At 45.3% G+C, this 20,604-nt stretch overlaps 1 protein-coding gene and 1 non-coding gene across 4 annotated transcripts in view; both read right to left on the reverse strand.

Moving 5' to 3' along the window:
- Positions 1–20,604, reverse strand: part of LOC120783806 (nuclear receptor ROR-alpha A-like) — an 87,540-nt gene that overhangs the window by 20,821 nt on the left and 46,115 nt on the right. Inside the window, exon 2 of one of the 3 annotated variants that reach the window (XM_040117092.1) lies at positions 7,300–7,332. In XM_040117092.1, coding sequence (XP_039973026.1) covers positions 7,300–7,332 — 33 coding nt within the window. Of the gene's footprint in view, positions 1–3,959; positions 4,112–7,299; positions 7,333–20,604 lie in introns of those variants that run through there. The other 2 variants (XM_040117181.1, XM_040117267.1) reach the window with 2 other exon arrangements.
- trnav-uac lies at positions 19,555–19,627 on the reverse strand. The gene has a single exon. It is a non-coding gene; the product is annotated as a tRNA-Val (tRNA).

Genomic DNA, 20,604 nt, shown 5'->3' on the forward strand with positions numbered 1-20,604 from the left:
GTTGATTGTAGGTTGTAATTCTTTATTCAGGGCTGTGATTAACGACTGGACGACTGAAGGTTGTATTCCAGACATGCAGGAACCTTGCTGCAGTGCTTAAACACTGTATGTTTAATAGCCACTGACTCAAATGCCAAACGCTCCCAAGCGACCGAGCTAAAACACACTGGATGCTTTTCCAGCTTTCTCGTACTGATGCTGTACAGTAAGAGCTGTGCGTCCAGGAGCTGGCCCAATTACCACGTGTTAGCCGACAACATTCGACTATATTAGGCTAAACTGGAGAGAAATTACTTGGTTCACAGGGCGGAACAAACGTAGCGAACACACGGTACAAGCACAAATACAATAATAAGTCCCGGGCCCTGTTTCACTAAGCAGGTTTAACAAGCTCTGAGTTGATGGGAAACAGCTGATCTGAGTTGGTTCATCAACTCTGAGTATGTTAAGCACCTGCCTGGTGAATGAAAAAAAAAAAAACCCCATCATCAATGGATGCTGCAAGTCACCATGTCAACGGGGACATAAAGACCAGAGCCTCCAGCAGTGAGAAAAGGGTCGATGCTTATCAACACTATAACATTTTATTCAGCGCCGTCCTCTAGACCACGTTATTTAGAGAATTTAGTTTCCTTAATGGATGATAAAGTGCTGGAATCCATCTGTTCGTTAGATTCCAATTTTAAATATATTTATTCAGCTGTAGCCTGACGGGGACAAAGTGCTGCCGGCAGCTGAAGATGATAATATAGATCAAACAGATGAGACATAAGTTTATGGACCCAGGACCCAGGAGCAGCCTCACCATTTGGGTCATTTGCGTTTGAAAAAGGGTCGAGGTTCAGGCTGAGTGCAAAATCTTGCTCGGCAGCGTCTAATGACTTTACTTCATTTCATTTGAACACAGAGAGTGAAATGCTGTTGAAACCTGCCTGGATTCAAAAACTCACTTTTAAACCACATCTAGTCCAGTTTCTAAATGTTAAAGTCTTTTCATCTTCACTCAGAAAGGTCACGTAATCTACGATATGATAACATGACTATGATTGGAATGTCCCGTCAGTTCCACCAATCACAGCATGAGAAGTGATTCTTTATAGGTCACGGTCTGAAGCTTCACAGGTTTGTTGTTTGTTCTTTTGCAGTGACTAATTCACGGTAAATGTTTCAGGGCAGGGGACTGGTTGACACCCTGACAGTTGTCTTCATGTCCGCAGTCTCAGGGCTAGAAAGACGGACAGTGAAGAGACTTTGTTCTGAGCTGAGGATTAGGCCACGATGTGGAACATCTGGATGTCAGAGATCTCTGTCTCTGTCCTCACGCTGGGGGACAAACTAATGTCCAGTCGGGATTTTAAACTTCTGCAATACAATAATAGTTATAAAATTCATTTGCCCTCTGATACGGACTGTGAATGAGGAACCGACGCTGCGTGTCAGACTCGGCAGGAGCCTGACTCAGAGTTAAAGTCATCTCTGAAACAGAAAACCAAACCCAGAGTTTCACTCATCTCACGGTTAATTAACTCAGAGTTTCTGAAACAGGTTCCTGTTAAGTCCCTTAATTTCCAGTGTTTTTGTTTCGGCCAGTGTGGTGTGGGACGTGTCTCCGCGGGCCTCCTCGGCTCCTCCTCCTGGACTGACCCCGCTCAGGTCAGAGGCTCCGTCTAACCTCCTGAACCATCGGTCTGTCACTCATCTACACCTCCCCCTGTCTGCAGGTGACCTCTCCACCGGTTCAGCTCCCGTCAGTTTACTGTCCTGTCCTGAGCGGAAAGCAGACGGACGGTCAAAGACCTGACCCTCGGCTCAGAATGGTCCCGTGGTGGCAGCGCTGGCCCCCGTTTGGAGTTATTTAAAGGCTGCGTAAGTTACAGCGTCTTGGTGTGCTTTAGCGGTTGAGGTAGAAGTGATGTCACCACCACGGCCCCCCCCTCCCCGCAGAGAACAGTTGAATAATCTCCTGGCTGTTGTAATCCTGTGACATAACAGGCTGGCTAAACGCCTCCCGCAGCGTTTTCTCACAGACTTTGAATCTGGACCAGACAGCTCTGACACACACACACACACACACACACACACACACTGTGTGAATAAAGAGTGTCTTTCTGAAGGAAAAACACTGGAACCTTTTCTAAATGATGATGACTGCCATTAAAGTGAAGTGCAGGTAGTTTAACTAACTGAGTTGGAACAAATGCTGAGTATCACACCTTTTAATAAAAAAAACTATTTGGGACAGAAGCTGGAAAAAGTAGACACGGAGAGGCAGCGCGTGTGTGTGGGCATAAATTCAGTCAGCATCAGTTTCTGGAAAGACAGGAAGAGGAAAACTGTGAGTCAGAATAAAACACTGCCTCTGTGAACTCCACTCAGAACTCTGTGCTGTATGATTTAACGCCAGCCACCAGTACAGCGCGATCTTTACACTGCTCTCGGGATGCCAACGCCCACAGGTCGAGAACGGGATTTTTCAAAAACAATACCACGCTGCAAGACCAACCGACCAGCGACAAACTGCACTGATTACAAGTTTCACCCATAAATTACAGGCTCCATCCACTGAGGCTGCAAGACTATCAGAAAGTCAGAGCCTGAGATGTCCTACAGGGGACACACAATTGGATTCAGGATTGGATTCATTCAATAAGACTCCACAGAGTCCACGGCCACACTAGCATCATTTAAACAGGGGAACAACAGCACACATTTTTAGTCTCTCCTGGAAAACCGTCGTACTGCTGCACTCCGTTGTTCACGTGAAAGGTGACAGAGGCTGTTGTGTAACAAATGAAATAAGAGAACTGAAGAAGCCTCTCGGGATGAGAGGTGAAACGTCTTCAAGTATCTGCAACTGAGTCCAGCTGCCCTCGATTCAACTCCTCTTGGATAAGAGAACTAGGAGAAAGGATCGGTCCTTGGCTCCTCACTCACCTCCACACAGCTGAACAATCACCCAGTGCGGAGGGTGCGAATGTCGGATCACTGGTTTTGGAAAGTTACAGATATGGTTGGACACAGACTACCAATAGTTTCTGAAGAGCTTGTTGGACGGTTGAGGGTTTAGGGGGGGTTTCAACCGTCCGGCAAGCCCTTCTGGTGGAGTTTAGCTCCCGATAATCACACAGAAGCTCACAGACGTCCCGGGCCTCAAGAGTGTGAACCTGACACTGAGTCCGTGGAGGTCCACGAGAGGACGGGACATGTTGGGGAATGGCACAAAGCTGGTCTTCTATAACATTTACGCCATTTAAAAAATAACTGATTATTTGATCTTCTTTGGCTGCTAATGTCATTTGTCTGCGTAGATTAAATATACGTGCACACCACATCCTTTTGCGTCATGCTGGGATTGTACGAGCATTTATCATAGTTTCCTTTGTGAATCTGACAGGACTAAAACTTTGTCAGGTCTCATCCTGACCCACAACTTCTATTCACTCACGCCGTCACATTACGTTTGCCCCTCGCAGGCCTGAAAACCATCTCCTCATTCGCAGCATCCTCCTCTCCCGCTCCCCGTCTCCTCTAATATCACATTCCTGTGCAGCGTTATTAATTTGACTGACAATTTCCAAAAATAGACCAGTGAAGGGGTCACGTTTCCAGGCTCCACAGTCAACAATCAGAGACAACACATGTTCAGCTGAACCCCGAAACCAGTTCTTCACCAAACACAGCTACAGCAAACCATGGGCGGTGAAAACAATCTGCTTATCCCACTGACACTAGCAGACATCAGCTCCTCTGAGACACTTCAGGGAGGACAAACAGTGGGACGGTGACAGAGTGGAGCATCCTCACAGACGACAACACATCTTTGATTGAACTCAAGTGACCAGCACAGAAAGAAAACCTGAGAACTGAAATGAGAAGGAATTCAGGAGATAATCGTCATGAAACAGTTGGTCTGCCATGCGCGCACACACACACACACACACACAGTTTCTAATTCTTACCTTTCATGGCAGAAATGACAAAATACATATTTATGATCCAGACTCATGGAGGAAACAGTAGCAGGAGAATCCTCTGTGTGCTCAGCAGCAGCCCCCTCTCAGCTCTGACATCCTGGGCTGCTGCTGCACAGCATGAGGATCCATGTGACGGTGACGTCATCAGTCCGCCCCGCCCTCCCCTGTCCTGCCCCTCTGACTGACACGTCTGTCAGCCAATGAGAAGAAAGGGCAAGGAAGCGACAGCTCCGATAGGCTGTTTGTCTGGGTTTGTTAATAAATCTGTTTTTCACCCTAAAAAAACAGATTTGTGAATGAACATTTACTCATTTCATTAAACAAGAGTAAGTGGGGTATTTATCTTTAAATAGTTGATAGAAATGGATGGACACGGACCTGTCTTATCTGACATCAGAAAGGTGTGGGAGCAGGGGGTTTCCAACGTAATCTGACCGTCTGACAAGGTTTGGATGGTGCATGCTGGCCCCTTAGACACCTGATCCTACCAGGTGTTACCTTCGATTCCTCCCCGAGAGTTAGAGGAAAAAAAGATATGGATCTCATTTTTATGTGTCTAGTGCAAAGCTGGAAAGTTCCACCTGCCAACACCTCTACATCTGACTAAGTAACATTTTGTATGTTGTTATGTCTTGCTTGTTAAATTCGTACACGACAGGACTGTCAAACCAACAGCTTGTGGTTTTCCGTGGAACTGTGTGTAGCTATTTCTTGGCGAACGGTGGCCCGTGACTTCCTGAAGTCTTGTTGTCATGGCGAGGTCGCTATGCAAGAAATAATTTCATAACTCCACCGTGAACCAAAGGGATGGAGCCGCGGACAGATTGCCATCCCTGAAGTCTCTCCGCCGTGTGTCTAAAAAAAGTCAATCTCTTGTGGAAGGCTGTTTCTACGTGTAAGCTATCAAATTAAATACTTTTGGTTCTGAAACTACGATACCGTATCTGAACTAGTGCAGTTGTATTCGAGGGTCACGGAGTCAGAAGAAGGAAGACTTTGCGAAACAGTTCCTTTATGTCGGTGTGTTTGTTTCGTGGTTTAGTACAGTTTTCCTCATCAGGACAGAGAGAGAGAGCAGCATCATAATGGACGCATCATGACATAAGCACACGCAAAAAAAAAACCCCAAATGGCGTGTTTGCGCTGCCCCCCCGATTCACTGTGGTTAGCAAAACAAACAGTTCAAAGAAACAGAGGGAGAGGAGACACTGAGTACACATGAAAAGGAAAGAGGGAGGTGTGAAAGAAGCCAGAAAACAAACAACAAAAAAGTAACCAAAGAGGAAGATAACAGAGGTCAACACGGCAAGCAGAAGCGGAGAGACGCAGCTTCAGAGAAAATGTGTCCACCAATCACATCCATCCATTCATCCATCCAGCAGCACAAGTCTAAAGACACTCCTCAGCCGAGAACATGAACAACGAACAAAAGGCTCTGTCTGAGCAGTTTCACACACTGGACGATTTCTACATAACACGCAGTCATGGCTGCTGATCAGCTTCAACAGAACAAACTACAAAATGACCAGAGTGAAGACTTTCATTTGATTCCATAATCATGTTCAGCTGCAGTGACGCACAGAATGATGTGTGGTCCTTCCTGAAAGCGCAGAAATCCATCATTTTAATCAAGGTAACGGTTCGTTTCATTTGGTCGCCTGCCAGTGGCGTCTTATCCCCTTTGTACATGCGTCAGCGTTGTAGGTGTCTGCCAGAAGCGGTCAAAATGGACTTTTATCCACTTTTAAGCCACATTGTTACCATTACCACTTTTTAGATCTTGTTCATTTTTAACTATAAATTTTAACTGGATGAAGGATTTGAGTCATTTCAGTCAAGTTATCACATAAAGAAGCTGAGCAAACGTTGCAGGCGGCTTGGTTCGAGGTAAAACTGCTTTTGTCATTGTTTTTACCGACTTTAACGACCGGGTCATTTTGTTTGGAGGGGAGGAGACATCCTGCTAAAAACCTCCTGAACGTCTGGATCACAAGTTTTCAGAGAAGCAAGCCAGGCAAACGTTAGCGGCAGCGTGATCTGGACATCTCCGATAAAAATCTTAACGATTCTAACTTTAGAAACCAGTTTAACTTCAGCTCCGCAATAACAGGATGTATTTAGATGTCTCTCCTGCTCCCATGTTCTTCCTGTCTATCTGTGCAGTAGATAAAAACACAAGGTTCCCTTACAAAAAAAAATGAAACAAGCCGTATTTCAGCAGTAACTGAAAGGACTGAAGTGCAGCTCGAGCTAACAGGGAACTTCACCCAACATCTCACTCAGCTTCATAAAACAAATCCCGACTGAGCCGCTGAGCATCAGTGAAAACGATTAATCTCCCCGAAAACAGCCAGGCTGAGTAAATATCCGCGTGCTGAAGTCACTCAGGCTTCGGGCGAGAAACGACTCCTGCCAACAGAGAGGGGAAAATGAGGAGCAGCAGGAGCTTCATTCTTCCTCCAAATTGGCAGAACAGGAGGATGATTTACGCCTCGAAAGGCTCGATGGCTGGCAGCGGAGCTCTCCGCCTCCCCTCGTCAGACCCAGGCCATAGATTCTCAGCAGCATGTTACGAGTTGTTTGGAAAATCCTCCGCAGCACCTGGAGGATCGGCGTTTCTCCCTCCAATCATCCCGTGAACAGACAACCGCAGCGGGATCTCGCATTCGTTATCCATCCTAACGTGCAGGATGGAACTGGTTCTAATGGGGAAAAAATAAACTTTCAGTGAACCGCAGACACCAGAAACCGCATTGAAACTCATCCACTAAATGTCTTTGAGTTCAGCTGAGACCACCTGCCTTCGAGTTCTTTCAGGGTCAGTTCTCCCAAAATAAAACATCTATGGGGAATGGAAGTCAGTTTATGGTGCTAAAAGCTCTGGAATATTACTATACGTCTGACAAACAGGCTGTTAACTACTCAGGATAATCCACAGACCTCACTGTGAACACGATTTCATATCTACGACCATCACCTCCAACTGCACCTGCCAATCAACAGCTGAGACGCCTCACGCATTCATCTGCCGATCAATTATCCAAATTAACAACCACATCGCTGTAAAAATAAACAGGCCTGCCCCAGAGCTAAGGATTCTGGGAAGTCAGCACATCTCCTGGACTCACAACCTGCAACCTACACACCTCTTTCACCCCCAAGTCCACAGGAAGCAGTCACTGTCTTAGCAGCCGGACAAGCCGGGAGCACCGGTGATGACGACCCAACACCCATCAAACCAAAATTAACCAGGCGTCGCGAGGTGATTTTCAAGCTGCTAAACCAACTAACAGCTGATGATAGGAACAGAAAACAGTGAACTTACATGTGTGTGTCTTCTTCACAGCTGCTGACAAACCTGCAAGACAGAAAAAAGGGCTACAATCATCATGTTGAGCTGCAGATCATATGGAAAGTGTTGCTTTTTCTGTTGTCACCCAGGTTTTTCGGTTTATCGTGGGGCACACGACACCTTGTGCTTTCTGCACTGTACAGAGATCTGAAGTGAAGCCAGAACTCCTGGGTTTTGTCCCAGAGGGAAGCAAACCTCACTCATTCACTCATTCACTCGACAGAAGCGAGTCCACGAGCACGTTGAGTCGGTGGTTAGTTCACATGTCTGTAATAGCAGGGGGAAAGTGAGAACTGTAGAAGTTTTTCCAGCTAAAAAGCTGGAAAATGACTTTAGAAGAGTGTTGGTGATGTTACAGCTGGATGGATGAAACCCAGTAACGACGGCGTATGACGCGCTCTGCTGCGCTGGTTTTTTTGTATAAATATTTATAAAGTAAACATTGTTTGACTTTGTTAAAATCATGAAGGTTTGGATTTCTTCTATCAACTGCTGTAGTGAGGTGGATTTGTCTTGAATATGGAATATGGAAGGTAAAACCCGGAGCAGGCTTTGTATTTTCAGAAAGAGATGAGAGCGGACAGTCCTGTGGCAAAAATCTGTCCGGGACCTCAGTGATTCGCTCGTTTTGACCTTGTGGGACGGGCTGCTGGTTCCAGTAGTGTTTGCCCTGTTCTGTATTCCCATTTCCACTGTTTTCTGTCACACGATATCCTGAGTGTTACTGAACACAGAAACACGGAAAAACCCTACAGGTTTATGCTATGGCCACCAGTGTGAATTAGTTCAACTTCATTTCTGAGAAATCATGTTGCGTCTAAATATTAAAATACCCACGAGCCTCTGGAACCGCTGCTCTGGAGAAGAAGCCAGTCACAGGTGGGAATCAGAGCGGTAGCAAATTCAAAACTCTCCGTCGTTACCGTTGAGAGCAAAACAATCTTTAACGTTTCAACAGGATGATTTCAGACAGAAGCACTTAATTACATCTTTCGTCTAAAGCCCAGTCACATGTCAGCCTGTTCTCAGCGCTGTAGTACCGCAACGTTAGCATAATGTTCATTTGAGAATACACACACTTAAAGATAAACACGTCGCAAAACACTGTAAAGAGACAATTTAGACAAAGCACAGTTTAAAAAGAAACAGATGGTTTCAAACAGCAGAACTTTTTACAAAATGATGAAAACAATAAGTAAGAAGTGGGGCGAGCGTCCTTTGGGCTGTCTGCAAAGCGTAATACTTCTTGGTTTGATACTTTTTCTTAAAATCATTGTAACTACGGTGAATTGGTTTTAAAACAAGATGCCGCTCGGTGTGATCAGGATGAGATCTGCAGCAGGAAAAAGCAGGGTGATCCTCAAATTGGTTTTTAAAACCAGATTTTAATGCTTTTTCTGTATTTGGATTTTTGTATCTGAATTTTTACCCATATTTAAATCATCAAAATAAACTCAGATAACGTCCTGGAGTAAATATATGTGTATTATGTATGCCTCCTCCAGCCACCGCCATCGGAACAGTTCACTTCTCCTGGCGAGTCTCCTCCCATCAGCCATCTGGTTGTCTGCCACCTCACGCACGCACAAAGTCAATCAGCCTTGTTCAGTCCTTCCAGTCACCTGAGGACAACAAAAGGCTTGTAATATGCGCATTTTCTTTTCTAACTAGTCTCTAATGTCTCGGCTGGATTTGAGCAGACACCTGAGCCTCATATTTCTCATCACTACACCGTCTGATCGCGGGAGAAAAGAAGTTTCATTTTATTTGTTCATTTCAACACAATTACATGCGCGCTTCCAGTTTAAAATAACAAACCCAGTTTTGTCAGATCTTGAGCTCTAAAGCCTTAGAGAGGTATTCATGAGGTAAGCTCTGAGAGCTAGGTGGGCGGGAGTTTAGGTCCCTGCAGGTTCAGCCCAGCCGGAGGTGAGGGGCCTGACAAAAGACAGCACTCTGGCCATCCAGGTTGGGGGGTCGGGCATGGCGCCAACAACGTCACCCCATGAAAAAATTCTTCTGTTATGGGAGCTACAAAGAGCTGCCAAACAATCAGCAGGCCTTCAGCGGATTTTCATCACCTGAGGACAGTCTTGAATGACTGTAAGACCGTGATGGTGAACCAATGCTGGAAGCCAGGGATGTGTAAGAGACTGCTGGAGCCAAAAACAAAGATCGGCCTGCATCATGGACCTACAGGTCTTCACGGATCCAAACTTTTTGGACCTGATCCAAAACAGACCCATGGAAAAACCCAAACCTGATCTTTTTGGAAAATAAATTAATATTCAAAAAAGAGAGGCCTGATCCGAGAGGGACCCAAGCACAGCCAGACCCGAGAATAATTAGACCTGATCCAAAATGCTGTCGACCCAAACAGACCCAACAGAGAGAGAGCACAAACGCCAGAAGCAGCAGCGTGAAAATCTATCCGTTAATAGGATCGATTAACAAGCAGCTTTGGTGCAAAAGAGCAGCAATATATTAATAATATCCTGAGAACAAATGAACAGGCACAGAAACTAAAATAATCTGTTTATATTATTCAAAGACAAGACCTGTTTCCACCTCCTGCACCAACAATAAAACATTCTGTAGCCCACCTGGATTTTCCTAAAATAAGTTTGGCTTCACATCCCTTGTCAGAACAAAGCTCTGTTGAGCTGTGAACTTCAAAGTTCTCATTTTCTGCCTCATCCGAAACTGTTTCCTCCTGTGGAGACTGTGACAAACGGCGAGATCGGAGCTGATGCTGCAACCCCAGGGTCCAATTGGATCCACTCGAGTATTGGACACATCGATACACAGACGAGAATTTGGATTCGGTTTGACCTGTGTCCCGGGTCAGGTCTTGGGTCCTCAGAACCAAGTGAATCCGTGAAGACCTCTACATGGAACACAGAACGTCTGAACTCTCAGAGAGTGAGAGGAAATAAGAGGAAAGAAGTGACTATCGATGGGCTGGCTGAGAACGGTTGTTCCTCATTCAGGCCATGAAAACAACTACATAAACGGTGTAGCTATGGCAGCGTCGACAGAAAAACCCAAGGAGCCACTGGAGTGGCCAAACAAAATCATAACACTGGAATTATACAGAAAAACCAACAGCACGAACATCATCAGTGACGTAAGGCAGAGGCTACTGCGATGGCCGGGCCGTGTGCTTTGAAAGGAGGCGGAACGCATCCCAGAGTTGGGAAAGAAAACTTTCCTGGCGCAAAAGTGTGACGGACGAGGTCGCCAAGATGAACTTAACTTGGACAAGGACAGGGAACACAGGAGGGAGCTCAGTGTGGAGGATTGAGTAAGTACTCAGAAGCCTAACGGGATGACCATTCACTTCCAGGTCAAATCCAGCTTTGCAGGGTTTGCTTTGGTCTCATTCTGTGGCTTTCATTAGAGGAAAGAGCAGCTTTGACTATACCGAGCAAAAGAAGCTTGTGTGCAAACGCTCTTCCTCTATTCAAACAAAAAACACTCATTCCTCACTTGCTCTCTCAGCTTGTTCTGGTCTCGTACAGTAAACATCTGCATATTTAAACCTGTTGATGTCTTCATAGCAAGCTACTATTTCTTCATACTGTCGCTGTAGTGAACAGAACCAGTTGAACTGGGAGGTATAGATGTGCAATGTAAGAGCTGGAACCTCGTAGCAAAGCTCTGGCCAACACTTCTGATGGTGAAAAGCAGTCTTTCTAATTTAACCCATGGTTAGCTGGAGGGCGCTCTCTCAGTCTGTTTAATGGCAGAGAGGCATTTCTTTAGTCCCTCTGTGTCTTCTGGTCACATTTAATGGATTTTCGCTGGAGTCTGAAGAAGAGCTGCTGCTGCTCCTTCAGCTCTGAGGAATCGCTTTTAAATTGCCAGTTTACCTCCAGCTGACTCCCGAAGGACGAACAGGACGATGTGGTGTTAAAGTGGAAAATAAGAGTCTTTGTGTTTGTCCTCAAACTGTCCAGGAAATATTTTAATATAAACAGTGGAACGAGCTTAACAGTTTATTAAAAACTAGAGGGGAGAAAACAACCGTGATGGATTGAAGCAACCTTTTTTCTACTGTCACCCTCTTTACATGTTTCTGCCTATAGGTATATGGGAGCGTGATGACCGCCCCCTGAGGGCATCACAATCACAGCAGCTGGTTCATGATGCCGGGTACTGTTTTTGTTTCCAGGGCATGCTGGGAGAGAACTATAGAGCACTTTCTGATTAGATTCTGATTCATTTTTAGGGAGAAGTACCAACACCACAATGTAAAAAAAAGATACTCCATTAAAAGTAAAAGTCCTGCATTGAAAATCCTACTCAGGTAGAGATGCAGAGTATTATTAGCAAGTATCAGTAGGAAGAGTACATGGCTACTAATTCCCACCAGCATATCAGACATTAGGCTAATGTATCAGCTCTGCCCTGTTCTGGACTTGGGGAAGTTTACTCTCCAGCAGCAGCAGCTGATGTTACCCGAGAACGGGAAACCAAAAGCGAACCTCTGTCTTTCTTGTCCAAGTATGTTTTCTTATTGCAGGCGGCCAAACACAGGTACATTAGAACGAAGTAACATTTTAATCCCCGGTCTGTTTGTACTCTATACTGTACAATAACACCAAGGCTAACCTTCTGCTGACTTCTGGCCTGGGGACCTTCTAGCTTCAGCCTCAGTCTTCTTTAATGTACCAACTATTTCCATTATCATGTATTTAATATCAGCACAGGGTTCTCCTTTTAAAACCCCTGAGCTGGAAACACTGAAAAAGTCAGCAGGAGTTTTCAACCACCCACATACAGTATTAATGTTAATCAACGGTTGCTAGCTAGAAATAACAAGCTGCTTGTGTTTACTTCTGAATGAAATCAAGGAGCAACTGTTTCAGGAAGGACTTTGAATTTCAATGACAAATCTGCCACCTTTTATATTTAAACTTTATATTGCTTGGCAAGGGGTCGGTTACCTTATCGAGTCCAAAGCTATTGTCTCTGACAGGAATGATGGACGAGACTATGAGAGAAAAGTCCCAGCTGTAATAAACTGTAAGATGTGTGAACAGCCAATGACATCGTCCTTCTGGAGGAGACAGTCTTGGTAGAAATCTCAGAAAGTGGATTAAGTGTTGTGTAAATATCGTGGAGGAGGTGAAGCGTCTCTGTGAGCCAGTTTCCAGCGGCAATTCAACTCAATTCAATTCAGTTCGGTTCAGTTTTATTTATATTGCGCCAAATCTGGATTGAGAGAGAAAGGGGGGGGGGGACATAGCACAGTACAGGTTCCAGAGACTAATAATAAAACTAATAATTACAATAATAAGGCGAATAATAAACTAATACAACTAAATATAATAATAGTAATGATAATCCTAATAACTGAAGCAGTGGGTGTTGAGCAGGATCATTGGGGCAGTAGGTGGTTTGCAGTCGCAGATCCAGACTCTGCAGCACCAGGGGCAGAAACACCTGCACAAAGGATCCTGCTGCTGACACCGCCTCACAACATGTGGCCCTCCGTGAACCTGAATCTGCTCCTGATGGTGTCGGACAACACTCCCATCTGATGCTTTACACCCTCACGATCTGATCTGTTTCCCGTCAGATGACTCGGAGCGAACACTGGGCGTTCTGTGGTGTTACTGAGAAACCCTGAGTGATGCGCCGCCAGCCACACACACTGCCGAGGAAGGAAAACAAAGAGACAGGTAGAAGTAAATCCAGTTGATTTCCCTGATCATCGAACGCTGACCCGGAAAAGAACTTGATTTAATGCGGCTGCAAAAACCCTCCTCAGCAGAAAAACACTTGCTCTTTTTCCAGATCCAGCAGGGGTCGTCATTTATCTGCAGCGACCTTTGACTGCCTCTAAAAATGAATCCTGCCTGCACACACTTCATATTTCAAAGATATAATAACAGGCGCCGTCTTCAAGCACCTACGAGGCCTTATCGTGGAATCTAGGCCAGATTAGAATATTCATTAGTCTTGCCCTTTTCAACTCCAGGCCGCAGGAGGAGGAGGAGAAGCTGCTTTATCTCCAAGAAACACAGAAAACCTCTGAAAATTGCTGGCGGCTGGGTGTAGCGAGAAATGACACGAATCACCACCACAACCTGAGGAAGAGAGAACCATCTCTTTGAAGTAACTGGGATGAACGAAATGAAACCGAGACGTTTAAATAGCAGAAACGTTGTTTGCATCTCTGGTCATTTTTTGTCTCTTTGTAGTCTTACATCCCTCTGTAGACGTTTCGTGTCTCTTTGTAGGCTCTGTTTTCTAAAAGCAGAGCTGCTGTGCTCTCCGGTATTGGAATGATACCGAAGAGTGCACCTGTGATAGGAAGGAAATGGTCGAATAAAACAAAGATTGGATTGTATTGGGTTGGCAGATACCCAGTATTACAAAGACTGATCATGATCAGGAGCAAAACCAAAACATTTCATTGAGCTCTTTCAAACAATAAATGTTGAGGCTGCAGAGCAGGGCCCCCGTGACCCTTTGGGCCCCTGGACCTGTGCCCAGTAGGCCCGTTCAGTAATCCACCCTTATGTCTGACACGTTAAGTCGCGAGCCTCGTGGATACCAGCTGACACAGCCAACGGAGACTTCTTAAGTTACTTTCTGAATGAGGCTCCCCTCCTGGAGGACTGTGTCTCAGATAAATCAGAGTTTTGTGTGTCTACAGTGAACAGCCGCAGATTTTTGTCCTGTTTTACAGCTGCATAAACAACAGACCACATCAGGACTGCAGATGCAACAAGTCTGCGGTTGCGTCACTGTCGTGGTAAAGTCGAGCCCTGTTTTACAGAAGTGTAACGTCCGTCTGTGGTATCACATGATGGTTTAAACTGCGCTGTGATCAGCAGTTGGTGATTAATTCAGCGAACTGCTCCTTCTCCTCCTCTTCAGTCTGCTCAGACTCAGTCTCTCTGCAGTCTGTCACGGCATATCGCACACTGACACACTGACCCAGAACCTGCAGCTCACCGCTGAAAGGAGAGGGGGCGACGGTGACCGAGGACGGCCGGGGATTCACTCTGCGGGACGTTTGCAGTCTCACGCGCTCGGTTCTGGACAGCAGAGCAGTTACTGACGACAACAAAGGAGGCATCAAACATGTTAGAGTGTCTTCAACCTCCCTCAGAATACGATCGATGGGAAAATGAAAAGCAGCCTGAGAAACGTATCTGATGCACTAAAGAGGATGACTGAGGTTGGACTTCAATTTCAAAATACATTTCTAGATGTTTGTACGTCATTATTTTGTTTGTCGGAGATTAAGGTGACGTGAGGCGTTTGAATTGTCCGGATCAGGTAGTTTGAGCCTCTGTAAGTGGAGCTCTTAGCACTGCTCACGAAAAAACTCACTCCACCCTTTTCTTTTTCCTGCGTTTATTCTAAACAAATCCCAACACAAAACTGGAAGAAGAAAATTGCTCAGGTCTCTTTAGCTGGGTGTCAATCTGTCAATATCCCACCAACTGGACAAAGCAAAGGCTCGGTGTGGAAGAGGGAGGGACGAAAGGGAAACAGAGAACCAGGTGTAGAGTAACAGGAATTCGCCTTTAAAAAGTTATTAAACCTTAAACACATATTTAATTTCCTCCACCCACGCAGGGCGGCTCTTCAATTGGACCCGTGAAACATTAAAAATACAGTAAATAAATGATGACGTATTCTTTAACATGCCGGCATACAGACTGAAATCTCTCTCTATTTTTGAGTCTGGTTTTGATGGACATTGTCGTCCCACTGTTCAATGCACAACCTGCTGTTGGAGAGGCTGGTCATAGCTGATAAAACTGAAAAGAAGAATATCCCAGCAATACTTCAGAAAACCCAAAGAAAATGAAATAATCTCATGGGAAAAAAAAACTCAACAACTTTTGCTCTGTGTGTGAAGCTTTCGATTTTAAAACTGACAGTTAACTCTCCTAAAAAGTCACAGTTTAACTGATGTTAATATGAAACTAAAGTTCCAGACATCCTCTGGTTCCAGCCTCTCAAATGTGAGGATTTGTTGCTTTTCCTTGTTTTATATCACTGGAAACGGAATATTTTTCATTTTAGGACTGCTGGTCAAACAACATTCAAACAACACAAGACATCTGTTTTCTGACATTTTAGAGACTAACAATAAATGATTAATCACAAAGGTTTCAGACAGATTAATCGATAATTAAAATAATTGTGAGTTGCAGCCCAAAATTCTTGACCAAAACTGTTTATTCAGAATGTATTGGAATCGTGGGGGGTTTCTGTCGTCTTGCTGTCTTCCATTATTCATCAGTGGAGCTGAGCAGAAAGCAGCAACATATGGAAACACATGAGGGACGTAGAAGCAGCTTCCCTGCCGGGTTCAACTGGCCCGGCCTCCCGTTGGAGGGAGGAGGCATTAACAAGAAAAGCAGTCGACGTGGTGAGTGGATCCCTGCGGGCTTTGATGGATGGAGGAGAAAAACATTTGCTCACAACGAGCTGAGCTGAGCTGAAAATGAGGATGCCGAAGAAAGAGCTCTCTGAGACGGAGAAGCGGCTCGGAAAACGACCCCCCTCCACTAGATCACTCCACAAACACTCCCTGCTCATGTATTTTTCAGTCAACTGTGAACTTTTGTTATGTATTTCACTTACTCTCCCAAGTACTGGATATGTGTTAAATCTGACATTGACGAAGTTGTGTTTGACTGAAATATTGGAGCTGTAGTCTATGAAACATTTCTGGCTGAAAGTCCCTGCCTGAAAACATGTCTGCATCTGTGCATTTAAAAGACTAGTGTCACGTGTTGTCCAGAGGACAAGAACACTTCCTGGGATCATATTCCAGCCCTTTATTGCCAGGCACCGGGCATGTCGACAGCACAACCTTCCTGCAGCATGTTGTTTATGCGCTTTTCACCTTGACAAGACGACATTTCTGGAGGAAAACGAGCAACCCTGAAAAGTTTTTTGCTTTTATTCTAATTTGTCAATGTCATTTCTTTCAACTCCGCCTGCGCAGTTTTTTATTTTCATTTTACCTCAGAGGTTTCCGTCTCCGACCACAGCCGGCACTCTTCAATGATCTAAACTCAAACTGTAGACTTCAACTGAAGCAACTGAACACATGCTGGAGTGACGAAACTACCTGAAGAGACTGGACTGATGTGGAGAAAATCTAACCTTTAAAGGTCAGCAGGTCCCTTGTTTTCTTTGTATACGCGCTTGCACACGAGTGAACATGAGGACGTGGGGAATGTGAGACATAATCCCGTCGAAGGTGTCAGATTGGTCCACTGATGATCACGGTGTTGGTAACGTGACGAGAAACTGTGCAACACGCCACGAATGAAGGAAAGAAAGAGAGCGCTACTGGCAAACGCCGATGTCACGATTATTTATAAATCATCTTTCTTGTTTCATGAGGAAGAAAAAGTATGCAATGTGTTGGACTTAAAGGATTCTCACAGTGGGTTTTTGTAAGAAACATTGAATTTTAACAGAACTCTGTGTACAGGCAAACTCCAAAGGGGACGTTTTAGGCCTGATCTTTGTCCAACTGAATTCAAGACATTTTTAAACCTTTTAAAGACCTGGCTTCATGACTCATAAGCCAACATACATCCGTAAATGGCTGGGCCTTCCTCAGTGTCTTTCCAAACGGCACTGATTCGGAGAAACACCCTGAAGCTTCCACTGAAATCCATTAGCTTGAGCTACAAGCAGGAAAAGGCGAAGCTTGGGTTCCAGCTGAAAGAATCATCCGACCCGTCTGTTCAAAACACCGAGGCCCAAGTTCGTACAGGATGCAAGTGGAATGCAATGCAGAGACTAGACCAGGCCCTCGATTGACAGAAACACCAGGAGATTGTTGGATTGCTGTAGCTACGTAGGCAGGGGCGGTTTTGGATGGGGGACAGCACCTGAGTTGTGGTCCAAAGCCACAGGGAGGGAATGGAAAGACTTTGTGAACCCTGAAGTTATGAAGATGGAAGAGGAGAGCTATAAAATCAGAGCTGCAAGCCAACAGCAGCAAGGGAGCTGGACAACCCACAGCTGGGAAGCTGTGATAAACACAGCTGTTACGTGAGCGGATATGTGGAGGATGGCCCAAGCTAGGCTGAGCTTCCTTATCAGGGCCACGTATGATACCCTGCCCAGTCCCAGGAACCCGAACCTCTGCTACGACTCACAGGAGATCTGCCAAGTCTGCAGGCAGCCCGAGCTTACAGCACATCCTAGATGGCCTGGATGGTGCCACGACCGGGTCCTGCGTAAGCTAGCTGAAATCCTGGAGGCGCGCAGGCTAGAAGCCAACAGGACCAGCCCTGCAACATCATACAGGCTGATCCAGTTCGTCCGGCAAGGGGGCAAAGGTCAGAGTAGTAGCATGAGGGAGTGGCCTCTTCTTTCACCCAAAGGTGAGTGGAACAGTTGACGTTCCCACGAGAGATCACCACAACCTACCTACGGCCAGAAATCGTGCTCTGGTCCACCTCTACTAGGATTGTCATTGTGGCTGAAGAGGGAACGGAGGCCGCAGGAGCAAGGAGTGCAAAGAGCAGTCGGCTGTGTGCTCACAGGCAGGGTGGAGGGCGTTCACTTGTCCCGTGGAAGTTGGTTTGCAAATGCTACACTGGAACATCCACCCCGTGGTTCCTGCAGTCTCTTGGGATCACAGGCTCCAAGCTTAACACGGCTCTCTAAGACCTGGCTGGGGAGGCAGAACGAGGGAGCTTCTGGCTCTGGCTTCGAAGAAAGGACAAGGCCTGGAGAGAGCAAGGATCCTAGGGCTGCAGGGCGCGGCAGAGAGGCGCCCCTACCGGAGGTGCGTCAGGCAGCAATCCCCAGCAGGTGGACCCACCTGTGCTCACATCCAGACAGCTTGCAAACTGAAACTGAGGCTGTGTCAGGTGCCAGTCTGCTCACGGACACTTTATCTTTCCAAATACACAACTGACAGGAGAAAGACAAGAGTTTAGTCCTCCAGGCAGCAGCAGGTACAGCCTGCGCTGTCAAAAACTTCTGTCACTGCTGCTTCACTGTGTCTGAAATCTGTTTTAAAGCTCTGAAAGACGTAAAACACAGCAGGCTGACAACAGAGATAGAGAGAATCTGTCTCCCTCAGAGCCTCGGCAGAGATTACAGCTTCTGCTTCTTTTAATTGTTCAGAGCAAGCGGATCCTCATACCAATTATAGTGCATTAGCAGCAGCCGCCAAAGTCATTTCATTGCTGCTCATCAGGGAGATCAAAACAAAAAGAAAAAAAGAAGAAACACCCTTCCTCTCGCTGCCTCCAGTCACCCGCAGCATCAAATGAACTGAGGATTTAAGATGGTGGAGATAAAATGAGATTTAAGGATTAGACGGAGAGATGTGCGTGAACTATCTGTGACTTGTTTTAAAATGACAAGAGGAAGTGAGTAACACTGCTGCCGCTGAGGATGACAGAATCCTCTTTAGAAACGCAACGCAGAAAAGATGGCATAAGTTATAAGACAACATGTAGGAAGGAGGAAAAATTATCTAACATAACATTAGAAGTTGCTTACGAACAACAATTCATATTCCCAGTACATTTTAACGTACTTCTAGATAATTTATCTCTATTTTACTTGCCGTCACTAAGCAGTAAAACAGCAGATATATGCACTTGTGTTGATTAGCGTTTTAACAAGGATTTAGTTTTGAGTTTCATTGATATGTAGGCATAGCATGAAATATCATCACAAACCACAGCGGCCCTCCTCGGTCATGTCCTCTTGTTTATTCTCTTTAAAGGGCATTACAACAACTTAATATTTCACTTTCATAAAGTCGGGGGCCTCACAAAAGACATATGAAGGAAGGAATGGTCCAAATTTGTGCCGCACAGATGGAGACATCCTGACTTTTAGTCGTTGGTATGGGTCACACTCCCAAACCGCCGTTTCCTACGTTTCCCATTATACAAGTGGCCAGTGTCTTTCATTGGACCCTCCTGGTAAAAGCAGCCATGTCTTTCCAACTCCACAGCTCCAGTTTGTTACCTAAGCTGTGTGTTAAAAAGGTTCTTGCTGCTCCGGAGCTTTCAGTCAGGTTGACACTGAAATGGAAATCTTAAAATGAGTGTTATAACCAACGTGACGTGAAACTCTCTTGTGATAGGTAACGAAAGTACCCACTGCACATTAGCCTGCAGCGAACACAGTTTGATTATATGTTAGAATTCCTCTCCGATCACAGCACAACCTCACATTTGCTGACTCTGTCATAAGGCAGAGCTTTGGTTCCACTGGGGCTCGAACCCAGGACCTTCTGCGTGTAAAGCAGACGTGATGACCGCTACACTATGGAACCACTGTGATGCACTATTACACTAATTAACCAAAAACAAGTCTTGATAATCAATCTGGGTAACATGGGTTTAGCACAGTCGAGCAGTTAATCAGTAAAATTCAGCTTTTTCTTTGACTTGTGGACAGTAAGCTGATTAACTTTATTGACAACACAATATGACCACAAGGTCCGAAGCTCACTGATAGGATATAAAGCTCTAGAAGTGAGCTTTATATCCTATCAACCATGTTCCCATTATACTGGGGGGTTGTATGACCCCCCCTGCTTTTTTTTCATCTAACTGTCACCGATAAAAAAGCAAATATGTTGAATAAATATCAAACTATTCCTTTAAAACTCATTTCAGTTGTATTCTAAAACTGTGCACATGCCCCATCTAATCACACTGGAGCTGAGGTTAACAGTCTAAAATGACAAAAGTATAATCCATACACACTTTGAGAGTAAAAAGGCACACACACACACACACACACACGCGCCTCAGTAACACACAGAGCTCCTGGTAGATGTTTCCTGTCTAACCGCAATAACGTTCGCTGACACCTCAGACAGCGACACATGAAAGAGTAGAAGCTTATCACCAGCAGCCAAACACAACTGACACACTGCTGTTGCAACTGAAGCAGCTCCACACACTGTGCACTGCACCTGGAAGTACCAGTACCACCGACCAAAAACACTTTCCATTATCTGGAGAGAGTTGATCTGCAGGCTTCTTTACTTACCTGTCACTGCTGAAGTTTATCCCACAAACAGGAGGAATTAGCACATTTGATGGGGACTATTTTCAGCGGCGGATTAATCCACATTTGGCGCTGTAATGAGTATTTGGGGCAGCACAATGGAAGCAGAGAAATAAGACTTATCTGGCTTTGATACACTGACAGCACTTACTAAGTAGGAGACGTTCATAGTGCGTTAAATATAAAATATCAAAAGACTAAAACTTTTAATTGAAAAAACAGTGTCAACAAATT

The sequence above is a fragment of the Xiphias gladius genome, chromosome 1, assembly GCF_016859285.1.
Source record: "Xiphias gladius isolate SHS-SW01 ecotype Sanya breed wild chromosome 1, ASM1685928v1, whole genome shotgun sequence".
In the NCBI taxonomy this organism is placed as follows: domain Eukaryota; kingdom Metazoa; phylum Chordata; class Actinopteri; order Istiophoriformes; family Xiphiidae; genus Xiphias; species Xiphias gladius.